At 35.6% G+C, this 20,956-nt stretch overlaps 1 protein-coding gene across 2 annotated transcripts; it reads right to left on the reverse strand.

Moving 5' to 3' along the window:
• Positions 1-320: 320 nt before the first annotated feature.
• LOC122008924 (histone deacetylase 5-like) lies at positions 321-19,578 on the reverse strand. Of its 2 annotated transcripts, none has more exons than XM_042564838.1 (13): positions 19,334-19,578; positions 18,576-18,777; positions 18,298-18,444; positions 18,104-18,216; positions 15,793-16,004; positions 13,879-13,943; positions 13,541-13,708; positions 13,365-13,457; positions 10,698-11,039; positions 1,240-1,433; positions 1,001-1,148; positions 848-912; positions 321-692 (listed from the first exon to the last, which is right to left on the reverse strand). In XM_042564838.1, exons 1-13 carry the CDS (start codon positions 19,492-19,494, stop codon positions 527-529), a joined length of 2,076 nt encoding a protein of 691 aa, XP_042420772.1. In that variant the 5' UTR covers positions 19,495-19,578; the 3' UTR covers positions 321-526. The 2 variants fall into 2 exon arrangements, with proteins under 2 accessions (XP_042420772.1, XP_042420773.1); XM_042564839.1 differs by lacking the exon at positions 19,334-19,578 and adding an exon at positions 19,114-19,276.
• Positions 19,579-20,956: the final 1,378 nt, after the last annotated feature.

Below are 20,956 nucleotides of genomic sequence, written 5' to 3' on the forward strand. Positions count from 1 at the left end.
GAACATTTGTTTTTTATTTTCAAGACTATTGAAATAAACACTATTGTAGATTAACAGTTAACATGTAGAAATAATTCTATAACTGTTACAAGGTGAATAATTCATTGATTAAATTGTAAACTCTAAATCTTAAACACATTTTAGCAGCTATAGCTTTAACAGTTAAGAGTACTAATAGCTATAAAAATGCTTAAATAAAGAGTATTATAAGGATAAAACATGTTCTTTTGATTATTTTTTTTTTAATGTAAGTTCTTTTGCCGATTTGTATATACGTCCGCGGTTACCAATTCTCAGCAAAATAATAAATAGACGGACTATTTAAGTAGCTAGTTTATCCAGAAGGATAGATTTTACTCAAAGGAAACACACAGTAACTACAGATTAGTAAAGTTGAATCTGATGACGATAGACCATAGTCTACCTTTCAACCAGAATGAGTTGTATGGATTCTAGAAATCTGGCACTTGAGACTTTGTTCTTGCTCAATGAAGCAATTCACAAAATGAGACAGGAACTCTAAACCTTATAATCTTCTCGAGGCAGCATCATCGACGTATGCAGTGGCCGCCGCCTCGGTGAGTTGCTTCCCTTCCACGAGACCATTCACCAACGTGTTCATATAGTCTCTAGAAGGCGCAGATGTCGGAAACTCACCAGACTTGAAACACTGTATATCTGACGCTGAGCAACTGCATAGAAGAATACAGTGACAAGGTTTTGAAATGGACCTTAAATTATAAGTGCAAGGAAGAACAGCAAATCATATGGATCATTAACGAGTATCCATTTAGAGCAAATCGACAAAGAAAAGAATAAAAATCTGGACCATAGTTAAGTAACATACGTCATTGTTAAGATTGGAACATTATCCTCCTCCCCCAAATAAAGAACAGTGGAGTACCATCCATCCTGCAGTAGCTCCACAATGGTTAGATTCTCTTCCGAAAAATAGCATTCACATGACAAGCAACAATTTGAGAAATCTTAGGTGTAGTACCTTAATGGTTTCCAAGCGAGTAGACTTGTTCTTGGCGACATAATTAAGGATGTCTACATCCAACAATGGAGATACCATCCTCTGAATTGCTCCATCTTCTTGGTGCAGACTATTCTCTTGAGCCAATACATCATTAAACTGCTCGAGTCTATTAGGTAAGAATTGTGGAAAACAAGGAAAATATAAGTGGAATGTTAACAACCAAAATATGCAATTTTAGGACAAGGCAAATGACATACGTTATTCTATACATGCACAGGTGAGCTTTTTCGCTCGTGTCCCTTTCAGGATTAAGAAAAGCAACACCTCCCTTTCCCCATGTACGGGTATAAGATCTTCCAAACAATAATCTATGAGGCAAAACTTTCCAGATAATGCTTCTTGGTAAACTCTTATCAAGTGATCCACTGCATGGAACAGTCATACCTTGCACCTGCAAGAGTTAAAATGTTTATGTAGAAGCTCGGTACCCGGCTCAATTTATACATTTGAATATTTCTTTTCTCTAAAAAGAAAAAGAAAACGAGATTCAGCACTAGAGAGCTCGTGTCATTAAGGTTCATCAGCAAAACTTACAATTAATTCATTCATACTTTGGATAAAGTTTGATAATATTATTCACGTCTTTTTAGTTTCAATAGTCACATATTTAAAATATGGTGTATATCTTATAAATTTATACTTTTATATTGTTTATAATATACTCATATTAAGAAAATAATATGTTTCATTTATTAGATTAATGTTTGAACGAAAATGTAAATATAATGTTGAGCTCCATAAAAAGCCTATGTTTGACTTAATGACTTAAGCTCAATAACCAATTTTTTTTTTTAATGATCTTATGGGTTTATGCTTCTTATAAGTTTTTAGACGTTGGTATCAATAGTTTTCAGCAGTAAATCTTAGCACAGTAAATGCCAGCAGTAGCAGGTAAGAACACTGTAATGTTTATTATTCTTTTTTTTTTATTTTTTTTATTTTTATGTACAAGGTCTAGAGCTTGTTGCTTCCTTACTTCTTTCTAATGTCTTCTAGTGAGCCTCACTTGTAAAAGATCCACAAGAAGGCTAATGCCGCGGCTATGTAGGAATATGGTTATTTCGTTGCCGTCCTTTCTAAGCTAGCACAAGACTTACTTTAGCCTACTTATCTTTTACCGTTACCGTTCTCCACCATGTTATTTGGAAAAGGACTGAAGAAGACCTTAGAAGTAAGTAAGAAAAGAAGCTAATAACTGGTCAAACTCATCTTAAGAATTAATACTTGGTAAACTTATGACAAAACTAATGCAGGATAATTTACACATAAATCTTACAGACTGCTTTTAAAAGAAAAGAGAGGTTACTTCAGAGAGAAGGAAAGTTTTCTTGCATGAGAAGGAAAGCATCTGGAAAAGAGAGGGTTTGCTGGAATGACAGACAGGTGAGGAGATAATGGAGGGCCTTCGTTTCGGAATGGAAGACAGGTGGCAGAAAAGGAGGTAAAAGAGGACTGGTGGTAGAAAAAAGAAGAGGTCCTGCTTTTAGCTTATATGAATGAAAGGCGGGTGGCAGATAAGGAGGATAGCTTTAGGATAGGACGTACTATTAGTTGAGTAGAGTTACTATAGAGTGGGTCGAATTTTAGGAGTCGATCATGTTATCTATATTATGTTCTCCTATGGAATCCAAAGATGGAGCTTGACGCTTGGGTTGGTGCTCTGTGCCTAGCCAGGGCAGCTAGATGAAAGTGTTGAACTTGCTAGCCGTTTGTTACTCATTTTTTCTGTCTTCTTTTGATAATGATGAAATAGAGTAGTATGTTGGGTAGTAAAGTTGAACGGAAAGAATCTAGTACCTGTTTCTTTTGGCTAGTAAATTTTCTCAGTGAAAGATTCTCTTACCAAAAAATAAGTGTCTGGGTCTTTAATTTTGTTCCAGTCCCAGCAAAAGGAGGAGCTTCCCAATCAAAGTCTGAGTAAGATGGGTAGTCTTCTAGTTATGCTTGGTAACCACCAACCTCATTAACGTCAATTTTGACTAGATGTCGAGTGGGTTCGATTTTGAGTTTCAGCCATTCAGGTGGAGTACTATCAAATGTGCAGACCATAAATATTTCTTCTTTTAATGCTGTAGAAATAACAGTGCCCAATTTCTTGGGAAAGTCTTTAACTGAATCGGGATCATGGTCCATAATTTATGCAGAGACCATAGTCTAGTAAAGTAAAAGGAGTAATAATCCGGTCTTTGTAGGCGGTTTTTGTGTAAGTTTCATAAACCACATTGGCTCTGCGAAAAGAGTAAATAAGTTGGCATTGACAACCATATTTATCAGAGTCAATACAAGGTGGGTCTTTCATTTGGCATTTGAGTTTGAGACTGAACTATGTGAAGCCCTGAAATTTTTTCACAAAACTCCTCCTGAAGGTATGACAATAGTCTATGAGGCCAAGCCCCAAACTCAAATGCCAAAAGAAAGACTCACCTTGTATTGACTTTGACAAATATGACAGTTTTAGGAAGCTCCTCCCTCTTTGCTGATCAACTCAAACATTGGCGTGCCTTTGTCCAAGGAATACAATAGGGCTGGGACAAAATTTAAGACCCGGATACTTATTTTCTGGTAGGAGAATCTTTCGCCAAGAAAATTTACTAACCAAAGGAAATGGGTACTAGATTCTTTTCGTTCAATTTTACTACCTAGCATACTACTCTATTTCATCATTATCAAAAATAGACAGAAAGAATGAGTAACAAACGACTAGCAAGTTCAGCACTTTCATCCAGAGCCTACCAGGCTGCCCTGGCCAGGCACAGAGCACCAACCCAAGTGTCAAGCTCACAAGTCCCATCTTTGGATTCTACAGGAGAACATAATATAGATAATATGATCAACCCCTAAAATTCGACCCACTCTATAGTAACTCCACTCAACTAATAGTACCTCCTATCCTCAAGCTATCCTCATCTACCACCCGTCTTCCATTCCTAAAAGCTAAAAGCAGGACCTCCTCTTTTTCCTGCCACCAGTCCTCCTTTTCTACCACGTCTTCCATTCCGAAACGAAGGCCCTCCATTATCTCCTCACCTGTCTGCCATTCCAACAGACCCTCTCTTTTCCAGATGCTTTCCTTCTCATGCAAGAAAACTTTCCTTCTCTCTGAAGTACCCTCTCTTTTCTTTGTCTATAAAAGCCCCTCCTCTTCCACTTCCAAGGACTCGAAGCAATCACTCTCCTCTGCTCAAGTGTTCTCCCAGCAATAGTTCTATAAGTTTTTAGTATCTATGTAAGAGCAGTATATTCTATCTGTAAAATTATCTTGTATATTATCTGTTATCTACCACTAGTTCTATGTAAAAGCAATATGTAAGATTTCTATGTAAATTATCCTGCGCTAGTTCTATCTATATAAGATTACTAATCTGTATACAAGTACGTACTACTTCTTAAGATGAGTCTATCCAGTTATTAGCCTCTTTTCTTACTTACCTCTAAGGTCTTCTTTAGTCCTTTTCCAAGTAACATGGTGGTGAGCGGTAAAAGATAAGTAGGCTAAGGTAAGACCTGTGCTGTGCTGGCTTAGAAAGGATGACAACAAAATAGCCATATTCCTACATAGCTGCGGCATTAGCCTTCTTGTATATCTTTTATAGGTGAGGCTCACTAGAAGACATTAGAAAGAAGTAAGGAAGCAACAAGCCCTAGACCTAGTATATATATATATATATATATAAAGAGTATAAACATTACCGAGTATAACTGCTATTCTTACCTCCTGCTGCTGGTATTTACTGTGCTAAGCAGTGTTCGAAATTGCGCCCTAGGCGGCCGCCTAGGCGTTGTGCGGCAGGTTGCCGCGCCGGAAACCAGCGAGGCGGAAGCCTTAGGCGGCTGGGCCGCCTAGGCGATCCTCGGCGGGCTTCGACGAGCTTCGGCGGGCCTAGCTTTTTAAGGCATGTTAAACCGGTATTTTAGGTATTTGCTAGGCGTTCGTTTGTTTCATCGCCCCGACTCTTCGTCTTCCCTGATCGCGTTGCTTCCGATAAGTTTTTTTTCCTGTTCATTTATGTTTTTTTGTTTCTCAAATCTTCGTCGCGGCAACACCGGACGCATCGTAGGTGTCAGACACTGCCTGAAGCGTCGCCGGACGCGCCGTACGCGTCCGGCGAAGTCCGGCGTTGCTTCGAGCAACGCTGGTAGAGTCGCGATGCTTCTGACTGTGCCAAAAGCTTTCCGCGCGACGCTACCGGCGCCGCTGGAAGTAACGCCGGACGCATCGGACTCGTCCGGCGAAGCTTCCGGCAGCACCGGAGCCCTCCCACGAGCTGTCGGTGGCAGCCAATGGCGTTCGCGTCGTCGCGCGAGTCGCGACAGAGACGGCGTTTTTAGCATTTTTCTTTTTTCTTTTTTAATTTTTTTTTAGATTTAATAAATTAAAACAATTCCTAACTCCTAACGGGGATAATTTTAATAATAGGGTTGAGTTCATAAAGCCTAATAAAATTAAGATCCCAATTAAATATATTTAAAATTTATCTTTTTTATAATAAATATTATTAATTTATATAAAATAAATTTAAATATATAAAATTCTAATAACCATTATTAATTTATATAATCATATTTAAATATATAAATAATATATTTAATTTTTTAAATAAATAATATTAAATATTAATTTATATATTAACAGATTTAAAAAATTATAATAAATATTATCATTTATCAGATTTAAAAATATAAAAATATTTAAAATTAAAAAACATATAATACATATTAATAAATTAATAAATCATATTTAATTATTTATAAATTATAAATTTTATAAAATATTATAAATTTATATTAATCGAATTTATACATATTAAAATTATATTAAAATTTTAAAAAATTTAATAAGTATTATTAATTTATCTAAATCATATTTATAAATTTTATATATTATAAATGTATATTAATCGGATTTATAAATATTAATTATTAAAATTATATTAAAATTTTAAAAATTCTAATAAATATTATTAATTTATATAAATCAGTTTTAAAAATACGAAAATTAAATTAAAATTTTAAAAATTCTAATAAATATTATTAATTTATATATAAGTATATAACAGATTTAATAATATAAAAAATATATTTAAAATTAAATTTATTTAAACAAATATCTAATAAATTTTATTAATTAGATTAAGATATATAAAAAAATATTCACTTGTTAATGACTTAATGTTATATTCCATATTTTCATTATTTTGTATTGTATATTTGTATGGTATAATTAAATTTTATTATCATATTATGTCTTGTTATATATAATTTTTTTTCCTTCAGATTATCTGTTATCAATGACAAGCAATCCATCTTCGACAGCATCTGTCACTCAACCCGAATCCGGAATTTTTAGAAGAAAGTCAAATGATATCGAATGGGAGTTTGGGATATTGATTGATCCTAAGAACCTCGACAAAATTAAATGTAAGTTATGTGGAAAAGCAATGTCAGGAGGAGTGTATAGGATAAAGGAGCACATTGGAAATATACCTGAAAATGTATCTGGTTGTCGAAAAGCATCTCAAGAAGACAAAAATAAGTACAAACAGGCTATTTTAGAAGGGAGGAACAGAAAGAAGAACAAAATAATGAAAGAACAAAGTTATAGAGCAGAGGTGGCTATTTCCCTAGATGAAGAAGAAGGTCTTGAAATTGAAGGTATGGATGGAGTTAAAAACCTCTTCCACTTGGCCCCATGGATAGATATGCATCGACAATTGCTCCAGAAAATGCAGGCTCCAGTGGAAGTAAAGTGCTTCGCCAAAAAAATATAAATGAGGCTCTTTTCAAAGAGAGAACTCAACAAGTTCAACAATATGTTGGGAGATGAGTTTATAAACATGGAATCTCATTCAATGTTGTTGATAATGATAGCTTCAAGCAACTAATGGAGGCAGTGGGTCAATTTAGACCAGGATTCAAGCCTCCAACTCAATATCAACTTAGGGAGCCACTATTGAAAGCCGAAGTTGAAAAAACAAAACAATTGCTGAAGAAACATGAAGAAGAATGGGCAAAGAATGGATGCTCGATCATGACAGATGCATGGAGTGATAGAAAAAGAAGAAGAATCTTAAATTTGTGTATTAATTGCAAGGAGGGTACTACATTTTTAGAGTCTAAGGAGTCTTCAGAGGAGGCGCATACAGCTAAACTTATTTTTGAGTATGTTGACAAGTGTGTTGAACAAGTAGGAGCTCAGAATATTGTTCAGATTGTTACAGGCAATGCCACCAACAATATGGCTGCAGCTAAATTGATGAGAGAAAAACGACCCGGGATCTTTTAGAGTTCATGTGCAACTCACACTATTAATCTCATGCTTGAAAGTATTGACAAACTTTCACGATATAAAAAGGTGATTGAGCAATCCAAGGCTTTTACCATTTTCATCTATGCTCACCATAAAACTTTATCATTGATAAGAAGTTTCACGAAGAAGAGAGACATAGTCCGACCAAGAGTTACCAGGTTTGCATCAAATTTCCTCACATTGCAAAGTTTGATTAAAAAAAAAAGCTAGTTTAAGGGTCATGTTTACAAGTGATATGTGGGAGAAATGTAAATGGTCAAAAACAAACAAAGGAAAATTGGCTTACTCTACAGTGATGAGCATGAGTTTTTGGAATGGTGTGACACTTTGTTTGAAAATATTTGCTCCTTTGGTAAGAGTTCTTCGATTGGTATATGGAGATAGAAAGTCATCGATGGGGTTTCTATATGGGGAGCTTCATCAAGCTAAAGATCAAAATAACAGCCAGTCAGAATGTATCAACACCTATCATAGTCATTATTGAGTCAAAAATGAAGGATAGACTTGATACATCATTGCATACCACTGCATTTTTGTTGAATCCTTATTTTTACTACAAAGATAGTTCTATTGCTCTTTATGAGGAGGTCGCGATGGGGATTTTTGAATGCATGGAAACTTTGCATGCCAATGAGTTAGATCTACAAGATACAATTATTAACAAGGAATTTCCAAAATATAGAAATAAGACTGGGTTATTTGGAAAAACATTGGCAGCAAAAGCATGTGAAAAAAATGATGATACATTTGATCCATGTGCATGGTGGAGTACATACAGTGCTCACACACCTAACTTGCTAAGGGTGACATTGAGGATACTTTCATTAACTACAAGTACATCTGGGTGTGAAAGAAATTGGAGTACATTTGAAGGAGTAAGTTTTAAACTTTCAGTCTACTCTTTAATTAAATTAGTTATAATTTTTAACGTCTATACTCTATATTCAGGTACTAACTATAGTATTTACTTTCTCTGTTTTTTTTTAGATTCACACAAAGAAAAGAAATAGGTTGAATGCCAACAGGTTGAACAATCTAGTATTTGTCCAATTTAATGCTAGATTGTTGAACAAACAAAAAAGAGAAAAAGAAAGAAATGTTGATGTCCTTCTTGCAAAAGATGCTTCAAATGCACAAGGTTGGATTATGGATGGTGGGGAAGATGATGAAGTTGAACTAGGTTCCGGGCTCACTTGGCAAATGGTTGATGAAGCAAGTGGAGCGGATGAAAATCTACAACCCCGAAGAAGCTCTAGAGTGAGAGAACTTCATGAAGATGATTTTGAATCCGAAGAAGAAGATGAGGATCACAATAATGATATTGAGTTTGTGTCCGATGAAGAACAAGTTATTGAAAATTATGGAGAAGAAGAAGCAGAATAAATATGAGTCTATGAGATATTATTAGTTGTATAATTTTGAACTCATTTTGTTAAGAGATGATTTATGTTATTTAACAATTATATTTTGTTTAGTGGTTACTAGTTCACAATGCATTGTAATCTTGAATTGAATTATTGCTACTATTTTCCAATGTTCTACTGTTTACTAAATGATTATGATAACTTACTGCATGTTTTATTGTTTAACTGTTTCTTTTACTCATATTTACTGAGCCTAGTATATTTCCTTTGCACAAAACTATTAGTTTTCTTTTATAGTTTTTCATTTTTTGGTATTGGAAAGTATGTATTTATTTCAGCATACATAGTTAGATCTTCATTGCTATGAAATTGTTTAAAACAACATTTAGATTTGCATATAACATTGTCCACAGTCCACGTGAAACAAGGGATACCGAGGAATCCGCCTAGCGGCGCCTAGTCCCCGCCTAGGCGGCCTAGGCGCTAGGCGCTGGTCTGCGCTCAACTAGCGCCTAGCGAATTTTAGAACCTTGGTGCTAAGATTTACTACTGAGTACTATTGATATCAACGTCCAAAAACTTCTAAGAAGCATAAACCCATAAGATCATAAAAAAAAATGGTATATATATATATATATCCCATGTCATTTTTCCATTGATCTTTACTCTCAGCTTGCATGAATTAAAATAAACAATATGAAGGATTAACATATGCTGGCTTACACCGCATGAGATTTGAAAGATTGTGCATGCATGTCTTTTCTAATTGCTAGAGACATAATTGATGTTTAAAATAGAATATTACACAGGGGGCTCAGCAAAAACTCAAACTTTCCTGGTGACTTCAATTTGTACACTAAGTGAAGAGGAATTTAGAAATAATATTGATGTGTCATAGCCTACAACTAGAAGATTCTTCAACTCTGTCAAATAACTGTTTCACTTATCTAACTATAGAAACTATCGGTCATCTTTACACACATGTCCACATCGCCAACAAGTGATGCACACTAGTTTGCAGCAGTCAGTTTTTCTTACATAACTAGCATTTTCCCACCCAATCTCTCTTTCTCCCAGAGAAGAAATGTCATCAGCTACATGATCCATGATGTATATTAGGGCTGTTTATTTGGAAGGATAATAGGTAGGGCAAAGTGAAAGCAACACAAAATATACATGAGTGATTTATCATTCATGAAACATGAATTCCATGATCCTTTCTTTATCCCTCTCCTTTCCTTCCTATCTTTCCACCGAAGAAAACCTAGCCTAAGGGACTACATAGAAATGTGGGATTGTAGCAGATAATAGCTATCACGTATGTGACAACTTAACTTTAGTGATTAGCTTTCTTCTTCTTTTGTAGGTAGACGGAAAGAAAGGGGGAAATGACTGATCCAAATGAAGTGAACTGCAAAGAAAGAGGAGTGAAGAGAATAATAGGGAAGAAAGTAGGAGTAAAAATGGAGTGAGGAGAGAGGGAAAGAAAGGGATTCATAGAATAATGAATATTCATCAAAGTATAAACGCATTACAGTGCACATGAAACCTCGCATAAGAGAACTAAAAAACTGCCCACCAAACTATCTGCTAAATCCACTGAACAAGGATGTTATCTTCTTAGACCAATTATTGGGAGTGAAATTTGTACACTAAAGCATCCAAATGGTGAAGGAACCAAGAGAAAAGGCTTCAGACCTACATTGGAAGTGTAAATAGGCAGACCATACTACATATTGATCAGACAGCAAAGTGGATTTACTAAAAGAAGTATGGTATCAATTTGCAGGTAAAAAGATGCACCCACTTTCTACTTGAGTCAATTGAGAAGAATGCAAAAAGTTAACTTTCTATACAATATAAGGTAAAGCATAATTGTGAAAACATAAAATAGAAATGCCTTCTTAACAGCTCAGAAAATAAACAGAGAAGTCCCATATCTAGAATACCAGTAATTATTTGCTGTGCAAAAATTTACAGATACCTTTCCACCTTCTATGTAGCACAAGAACCTTGGCTTCCACATATTTGACCCATAGCTTGCATACCAAACTTCAATTTTTGACAATGAAGATCTCCATGTGAAGCTACTAGCAATAATATCGCTTGGTATCAGTGTTTGTGGATCATGACATGATTCGCATTGAGATGAGTGTCCCTCTATTTGAAGTTTACTTGAAGCATTTATCCCATCGCAATCTTCATCTAGATCCAGTTTTGAAAGTGGTAGAATCAGATCTTCAGCAAATTTTCCATCCTCCACATTCTCTGCAGTGTTGATGCCCTTATCCATCTCCACCTCAGATTCAGAACTAGAGTAGGTTACCTGAAATTTATATTCAGATCCTTTTATGGCTAAAAACTGATAGATAAATGAGAAGCAACACGAGTTGTGCAGGATACTAAACATGCACAATTTGTGTTGCATTCAAAGAAGAAGAGCAAGTGTGGCGAAGTATCACAGATGTCAGACAGGTAAGGTGTGGTTGAGATTGAACTACACAAAATGATAACCAAAACCTCTTAACTTGATTATGAACCACGGCTCATGAAGATGATCATATCACAGTTATGAGAATCCTCCACAATGGAGATCCTATTCAAACGAAGGGCTCCAAGCAAATCTCACATGAGAGGTGTGTAGTGAAGCACGAGCAAGGAGTTGGCTTTTATAGAAGAGAATCATCTTTTAATTTGAATGTAGAATAAGAACAAGCTACACAACAACCAGACTAATTCCATATTATTACTACTTTTTTGTAATGTGTCGTTTTAGTTATGTATCTGGTTATTGAGTATGAAGTTGTTCGTTTATGTACTACTAATATAGTATATATGTAGCATTCATAAGAGAGCAAGAAAATCATGAGACAACAAAAAATATACCATGATTTATAGGTATTAGCTCCCTCAAACAAATTCATCTCCTTTCTCCTCTCTCCCCATGTTAGTTCCCAACATATATGACCACTAAATCAAAATTCACAACACATGAAAAAAAAAAAAATCAATCAATCAAAACATGGTATTCAATCAACTCATGTTGATGCTAGATACAACAACCTACCTAATGTGGTAGTGACAACAGGAGGAAGGAGAATCAAAACATGGTATTCAAGCAATTGAGATTTTAGAACTTATTATTTAATGAAAGGAATATAGTCCCATGTTCAAGAGAGTAGAACACTTTAATGCGTTTTAAAGCTCAAAGAGACTCCCACCTTACAATCTGTCTTTTGATAAAGCGCTAAACAGCAAGAATGTGCCTGACTTCCAAACCAAGTAAGAACTTGATGGACCCACAACCAAGTCAAAAATGCGCACAATATATGGCGCCACCCTGTGGAAATGAAACGAGCTTTCAACTCTCCCCAAGGGTTGAACTTTGTCTCACCTTTATAATGAGTGGGGAACTTCAATTCCCACTAAGGTTCTAAGAGATACCTACCTATTGAGCTTATTTGAGACTGGGTAAAACTATCTCGCTCCAAAACAACAAGACCTTGTCAAGCCAGGAGTCATGGTCAATCTGCATAAAATAACCTCAGCAATGTGCATTTGGACATCACATCTAGAATTTCATGCTGATAATGAGTGGGGAACTTCGATGCCCACTAAGGTACTTCAATGCCCACAAAGGCACTTCGATGCCCACAAAGACTCAAAGGGATTACTACCTACCGAGATGCTCATTTGAGATTGGGCTAGATTGTCTCACTTCAAAGCTGATTAAACGTCAATAAGACAGAAGCTATGGCTGTAAATAAATAGAACGTTCATAAACAAGCTTGGTGTTCGACTGGGTAAGAGTTTGTTTACGTTCGTTCAATATACACAAGATGTATTAAATGAACAAGCTTGAAACGACTCATTTAACTAAATGAATAAGCTTGAACATATATATGTTCAGCTCGTTAATATTAGTGAAAATGTTCGTGAACAACGTTTGTGAGCAACGTTCGTGAGCAATATTCGTCAATAAAACTCTCATCAACTTGCTAAAATAAATAAACTTTCAAAATGAACCAACAAATTTGTATTATCAAGTACAATAACTAATCAAACAAGCTTAAAATGTAAAAATTTCAAACAATCAAACAAGTTTGAGTTAAGAGCTCGATAACATCTAAACGAACCAAGCCCAAGCCAAGCTCGAACCAAGCTCAAGCTCATAAAAAAGAAACTAAACCAAGCTTGAACAATTATTTTAATGGCTTGGTACATTTTAGGCTCGGCTTGGCTCGGTTTGGCTCGGCTATCTTATCAAACAAGCTTGAACAGCACAAAGCTTGGCTCGGCTTGTTTATAGACCTACTAGAAGCCTTGGTCAATGTGCATAAAATATCCTACATTTGAGATTGAGCTAGTATTGTGCAGATATCACATCTAGAAAATATATGGCAAAGCATTAGTTTCCTTTAGCTCTTAAACCAGGATATTTAAGCAAACTCTCTCTCAACTATCAAGTAATATAGGAATATAGTCCAATCCTGGTTCAGCAACCTCAGATAAATGCCTGGAAAATAAATTAACCAAAAAAGTGGGGAGTAATTTCTTTGATTTGAGTTGCACAGGTTTCAAAGATTTATAGGAAGTACATATTATATGTTGTATGCAAAACAAAAATGCAATTTAAAGATACACTACTCACCTCAGGTGGGCGAGGTCTTCCACGGCTAGCTAGTAAGCTCTGAGGTAGCTTGATATTAAGAGCAGGCCAATATCCTTTTAGTTCATGTCGAACCTGAAGAAACCATCATGAACAGAAAAAATTGCCACAAGTGGAAATAGCCATCATGAGATGAAAATGGATGACAAATGTATTACCGCTTTTAGGATATCCCATGTAGATTCAAAAGCAGGACTGCGTGAAGATCCAACAACTTCTTCATGCAACAGTATTTTTGCACAACTCAGAACAGAGTTAGCTATAGAATTGAGATTATATCCACCTTCCAGGGCCATTACTATCTTTCCTTGGGCAAATGGCATCAACTTTAACAGAAGACAAGCAATTACACAAAATTGTAAGTCTAAGCGTCAGAAAAATCTGTGTTCAAAGAAAAGGTTGAAGCAATTTGGATAAATATGAATTACTAAGTTTGACAGTACAATTTCTAATAATCAGGTTGGGCAAACAAATCAGTGGTTTGGAGATTGTTTACCTTTTCTAATAGAAGTGAATAACCATAAGGTGTAACACAACAACCACCAAGAGGGTCATCAATGGCTGTTCAAGATAAATTAATTATAATGAAAACCAGAGAAATTGTTCTATAAAAATTATACAATTCAAAACAACAGTTAAGAGAAGCAGAAATTCACTCAAGTAGTGTATCTGTGCCATATAACAGCAAGGTACTTACTGCACATTGTGAAGCATGACTTGGCCATTCACAGACCAACAGAGTAAAAAAATAACAATTTCTTAGATTGACCAACAAGCAAGTTAACTCTCTGGACTGCCAAAACCAAAAATGTGTTGGCATGATTACTGAAGTAGATATTTTCTATTTATTACTATGAATGATTTTCTGTGGTAGCTTCCATTGTGTAACTTTCAGGACTAATTATTGTATAGAATATGGTTGGCAAACTCAGCCGATCCTGATACGTATTCGTGAGTTAGATCAGAATTGGTGTTTGCTGATCCGACTTTAGGTAATTTCTTGAACGCCCCACCAAGAACCTGTGCAATCTTGAAAAGTCAAGGAATAATTGATAAACTTTGATGATAATCCGAGAAAAAGTCTTTGAGAGGTGGTGCTCACTTTGTGGCTTCATTCACAGGAACAAAGGAGCATGATATCTTTTTTGATGTCTTATTTAGCAAACATTGTTATCTTAACGTTGTTACGTTTTTTAATTGATTTTTATTTATTAAATTTTTTATATCAGTCCTGATTTGATATCACTGATACTTAGCTTTTGAGAATTTCTAGTAATGATTCCAGTACCTAATGCAACCCTATGGTATAGAGCACAATTTTTCAAGGTCATTTCAAATCTAAGATTTCAATTTTTTAAAATTTAAACAAAAAGATTTTTAGTTTTATCTCAAATGTAACACACAGTAAAGAGAAGCATTATTGATGTTTATATGGATATCACGTTTGGGGTACTTGTTTAGTTATTACATGAAGTTGCATGTCATACGTGGACTAAGATGTAGATATCAACTAGTTCATCCTGGATCAGACCAGCTTATTGAGCTTGATTAACTATATTTGCATAACTGACAACCAAATTCTAAGTCCGTCTCCTGTAGCAATCAATTAAAAGTCCCCTACAATTTATATCTGCTTCTAAAGCATTTCATTGCTTATTGCAATAAACTTGGAGTGTGAGGAATTCTCATCTCAATAAGACAAATGCTAGCAGTATCAGATTAATAGGGTATTATGTAGTAGGATAAGTCTCTAATGGGTAGGAATTTTTCCAATGAGGCTTCTCCCATCATTTGATCCTCTCTACTCATCTCTCTCTCATGCTTCCTATTCGTAAGCAGCATTCTGCCCAATTCTACAAGTTCTTCAGTACAATCCCCTTCCTCACCATGAGGAAACATATCTACAATAGCCAGAAGCAGGACTCGCCTCCTCTCCATACATCAACGATCACCGCACGCTTGTCTGTGCCCTAGTCACATGGGGGAGTTGGATCTACTCCAATCAATTCATCTCAATGTGTTTTGGAAGCACTCTGTCAACTGTCAGCTTTCACCAGCATTTGTATTATGCAAAAGGAACATCTATCAGTGAGAGTCATCTGTTGTAGCATTCACCTCTAACGTTAGGTCACTTCTACCTGATGGCACCTAATGTTGCCGATTGCAATTATCTACTTCCACACTTGCAAATTCTACCTTTGTGAGCTTGAGTGTCATTGACCCTTTTCTCGCTGTGCCTCCGGGAGCAAGTTCACAAGTGTGGCTTTTACAAGTAGGCAACCCCTTCTTTACTCCTATGTGGATCGGCACTTTTCCCTACTTATTACAACAAATTTATAACGACAAAATCCACCAAGCTACTTTTTGGTTATGCATTAAAAAAAAAAAGTAACTGTAAAACAAAGGTAACCTGCATCAAAGCCGGCAGAAACCAAGATAATATCAGGATTGTATGCTTTGGCTACAGGAATCAATATATGGTCCCATGCAGCCACGTAGTCTGAATCACCACATTGACCATGCTCCCAGGGAATGTTAATGTTATACCCTGCCCCTGGTCCTTCCCCAATCATAAAATAAGCACCATCATCACCAGATGGATAGAAGCTTCCATAATCAAACCTAAAACCAAAAAATGTCATGTCCAAAAGAAAATAATAAAATTGAAATTCTTTGATAATTGCAGATTGTTATAGGATAATAATATAGAGAATAAAAAAAATCAATTTGGTGAATTTGTCATTTGGATGAGATTTTCATACAGAATTATAGAATGAATATTTAACACAAAGAACAAAAAAATCAATTTGGTGAATTTGTCACTTGGATGAGATTTTTAATACAGAATTATAGGATGAATATTTGGCTGTTCCCAAACTTCATAATGAACTAGTTAATTAAAGCAATGCGATCGACTACACTATTCAATGAATCCAATGAAAGTGAAGTTAAACATTTCACAAATCATCTAGTAGAAATACATTATACATTGAAAGAAACATGTCAACAGCAGCATTAAATACCATAGATCTTGATTGAAGGAAGAAAATGTTCTCAAACCTTAAAGTCAAATATTTCAATTCATACAATTATCATTTAGAGATGAATCAGCAAACTAACAAATTAACAACAAATATCAGCACTTCACTTCCAACTATTTAATAGAAAAACTATATCCGAGATGAAACATTGATAACTAAAGGAATCATTCCTACAATCATAATCAATAAATGAATCATGTCAATAAGCAAAGATACAATCAAGTAATTAGTATATTGAAAAAGGTAAATTGTCAGACCAACTCAAAATAGACCTCTTTAGGTTTAAAATTGCAGGTACGCCCTCCAACATGTCACTATGAAAAGACAAAAAATCTGTTAAAACTTAAAAGTGTTTGACCTAATTCAAGTGTTTGTTTTTCTCTGTTAATGTTCCTGCGGTGCTTGAGTGTCCTTTGGCAAATTTTCAACCTAATTCCAACAGTATGAACAATCCCTCTGTTCATTGCATTGCAAAGTTCCAGATAAAACTCTAGCAATGTTCTCTAACGACTCTTGATGTTGCCCCAGGATGATCATAGACACAATTCAAGCAAGCCAACTGCATTGCGTCCGAACGTCATTTTTTTTATTTGTCAAGTGCATGAGGTATTGTTGAAATTTGAATCCACAGGGGTGTATCTGGAGTTACCACAAACAAAAAGGCATTGCTACGAGGTTTAGAATCTCAATCCGAGGCAGAGTTTTGATGATCTGCTAGAAAGAGGCATTTTCAATATTGTGTAAAAATACCAACACATGGCAAATTGGACATGGAGGAAGGAGGAAAATGAAAAATAAGAAAAGATAGCAACACATAAAGAGGAACTATTCCATGGTTTATTCCGCGGTCAATGGAAACTACTCAAGACTTTTGCCCTCTTGTGTGGTCCACATGGAGCTATTCGTGAGCTAAATTAACCCTATGGAGTTGTATCAAAAGTTATGCGATCTCGAAAGCTATTAACGAGTCATTGTGATCCTTGCAAAGCTATACCTAGTCATCATAGAGCTTGAAGAAGCTACTTTCGTTGCAAACGATGTTCATGAGTTGTGTAGAGTTGTTCTAAGTCATCGCGAACGAGAAGATGGATCGAATCTTCTAGCTCACCAAAGATATTCATGGAACACTCGCATGTGGAAGAAAACCCACCATCCGTCTACCTTGACCTATTTAGTATATCAATCGACTGGTGAAATTGACCACACATACTGTCATGGAATAATATTCCAATTCATGATAACTACTATTTATGATACTTGAATATTAAAGTGCCTTTCTTGCAGAAATCAAATCATGAGATATCCTAATTAGTCTTAGAATCATGCTAAGAAGGTCTACAAAGCTGTAGATATTGAGACATTAATACATTCATATGCAAGACATTGTGCCATAGGAATCATGTGACACCTCAACCAACATATAGAAGTTATAATGAGGTGCAGCCCGAATTATCTATGACAACATCTGAGATAGAAAAGACTGGAGCAGGTTCAACTTCATGTATTCTATAAGATACCTATAGTCAAAGGAACCAATAAGATGCAAAAACTAAATAAATAAACACAGAAAGTAATGAATTTATGGTATAAAACATGTTACAAAATAAGTAGCTAAAACATTAGTTAGAAAATTCAATGATACAAAAGGTATTGAGTACAATACAATAAAAGGTGGTATACCTGTGAACCGAGAAAAATAACACACGAGGATCATCATAGAACATTTTTTGGGTGCCATTTCCATGATGAACATCCCAATCCACAATCAATATCTTCTTTATGCCCAACTCTGGCTGCAATAAAAAAAGGTAGCAATTACATAAGAACAACATGTCATATAGTAGTATAGTAAAAAATATGTGACATGAGTAAACCTTCTCGTTCAAAAGAAAATTAGCTGCAATTGCCACATTATTGAAGAGGCAGAAACCCATAGCTTCATCAGGTTCCGCATGATGTCCTGGAGGCCTAACAATAGCAATACCAGAATTGATATCACCTTTAGCAACCTTCTCAGAGACCTACTTGAAATTTATAAAAAGTGAAGATCAATTTTATCAGTAGAAACTCCATTTAGATTGCATGAACAAAATGTTTTAGCACAAATAAAATAGTCAACTGCAATTATACTCATTGACACATCACACATTACTTCAATAACTGATCCTGCTGCAAGGTAAGCAGCTTCAGATGAACCCTTGTTGAGATATATAGAGTTGAACTTTGAAGCAATTCTCTGACGTCGAGAATCAAATTCCTTAGAGCTGATACTCTTGATCAACTTGATGTGTTTCGCACTATGGACATATGCAATGTGCTTGTCCTCGGCCATCTTAGCATCCAGAATTATGCATCTGGAAAGCCATTTAAAAAAAAATACAATAGGAAATGTATCAGTATAAAAATAATTTACTAACCCCAACGGAAAAAAAAGTAAGAGAAACAATTTCCGTAACCGATATATATATTTTTCTAAATAATCACTATGTTGTATTTCGTAAAAGGTATCCATATTTTGTAGGTTACAAAGCGAGCTCGGAAACATGTCCTATAAGTGATAGGTCATTATGGACAAGGAGCGAGTCTGCATTCATATTCGCCATCAAACAAAGTACCTCTTAGAATTCTAAAAACAAAGAAACTATCGGCATTTACAATAGTTTATTCAACCACAACAATTTCAGCGTAACTTTGTAATTAAAAAGTCTCATCTTTGTAGTATTTTCAGATGGATGAATATCTCTTATCTAGTTCTTGCAGGTGCCTTCAACAAACTCTAAACAACACAAATACCCACAGAGAGATCTCCTTCGAGACATTCCGTAAAACAGTTGCGAACTAGGGTTCATAAGCCCACACCGAATATATTTCCCAAACCTGAACCAACAACCATCGAGAATACACATCTACCTCTGAGGGATCCCCTCGGACTCGAGCTTCTTCCATATGGATCGAATCCGCTCCGGACACTCGGGATGGATCTCACCATCGGGCGTCGTGTGAGCGCACATCCGCTCGTCGTAGAGGAGACCGACACGCGGCCGCTCGTTGTCGCCCGGTGGAGCTGCCATACCCCCGGCGACGGATCGGACGACTGGAAAGAACAAGTCTGAAAGAGGAGGAAATCTGACGACTGAAAGGAACGGATCACTCCTATTTGAGTACACTTTCAAATTAAAGTCAAAAAAGATCAGCCTTATTACGATATGATAAAAAAAAAAAAATTAAATTAAATCTTAAAAACAGTCTCTGATAAAAAATAAGATAAGATTATATATAATAGATCTTTCTCAGAAACCTTGTATAACGGGAGTTCGCTAATTTTTTTTTATAATAGGAAATATTAATATATTGATAGAATAAAAAAAAATTAACGTCCAAAAATTCATTATGCTAATCTTACCGCTGCTGCTACAACAACAACGCAATCACCAAATTAAATATATTATCACTTTTAATTATATAGATAATTGATAATAATAGAAAAAGAAATATAAGATTTTTTTAAAAAAAAATCTTTTATCCCTATTATTAAACAATATCTCTCATTTGAAAATTATTAAAATGCATCGCTCATAAATATCTGTTTACGTTAAAAAAGTATTTTATGAATACTTGTTTTTTACACTCCGCCTATTTTACCTTCCTGGAACACGAGGCAAAATTGTCATCTTAACAGCTTATCATGACAGCCCTATAACTACTGAAAAGTGATAAATCATAAAAAAAATATTTATCCTAATACAGTAATTCTTTGTACAAGAGATCAGATATCCAATAAATCCGTTAAAAATTAACCTTAAAATATATTAAAACAACCATCCAAGTACAAACTGAGCGGATTCTCTGGACCAAACTTCCTTGGACCATCCTTGGACCACAAAATCCATATAAAAAATTATCATGTGCACGGTGCGTGCACACAAGAAACGCAACTCACGCGAAACGTGTGCCCAAACATAAGAAGAGGCAGCGAGCCCTAACCTCTCGCGATCCACGGCAGCCTCCATAACCTCTCGCGATCCACGACAGCCTCCATCGTCCCCGCGTCCACGACAGCATGAGGTTGCCCAACCCAAACGCAGAGAAGACTGGAGCCCTAACCTCACGCCACTATAAGAAAAAACCTCATAGACATCGGTGGAACAACAACAGTTTTAAGCAAAAATCGATGTCTTTGAGTATTTTACACCGGTTTTTCCAAAAACCGGTGTCTATAAGCGCAGATTTTCGCTCATAGACATCGATTTTTTAGCCGATGTCTATGAGCGCCTTTTTTTTTGTTAATAGACATCGGTTTTAACAACGGTTTTTAAAACCCGATGTTAATGAACCAAAAAAAAATAATTTAATTTTTCCACCAGCCAAAATTTATAACACTTCACAAAGTTCCCTCCAAACCTAAACCAATATCGCCCCCCTTCTCTCAGCCTAAACCTAAACCTAAACCTCCGACCATCTCTCTCAGCCTCATCTCCCTCTTCCCCTTCCTGGATCTCTTCCTCTTCCTGGATCGACGCCCCTTAGGATCAA

The sequence above is a fragment of the Zingiber officinale genome, chromosome 8A, assembly GCF_018446385.1.
Source record: "Zingiber officinale cultivar Zhangliang chromosome 8A, Zo_v1.1, whole genome shotgun sequence".
NCBI lineage: Eukaryota > Viridiplantae > Streptophyta > Magnoliopsida > Zingiberales > Zingiberaceae > Zingiber > Zingiber officinale.

What these genes read in the sequence shown, in the direction of transcription:
- LOC122008924 (XM_042564838.1), bottom strand. Translation starts at nt 19,494, where the DNA reads ATGGCAGCTCCACCGGGCGACAACGAGCGGCCGCGTGTCGGTCTCCTC. An exon ending in CTCGCTTGGAAACCATTAAG is followed by an intron (nt 913 to 1,000) that starts GTACTACACCTA and finishes GAGCTACTGCAG; the next exon opens with GATGGATGGTACTCCACTGT. An exon ending in GTTCCAATCTTAACAATGAC is followed by an intron (nt 693 to 847) that starts GTATGTTACTTA and finishes TCTTCTATGCAG; the next exon opens with TTGCTCAGCGTCAGATATAC.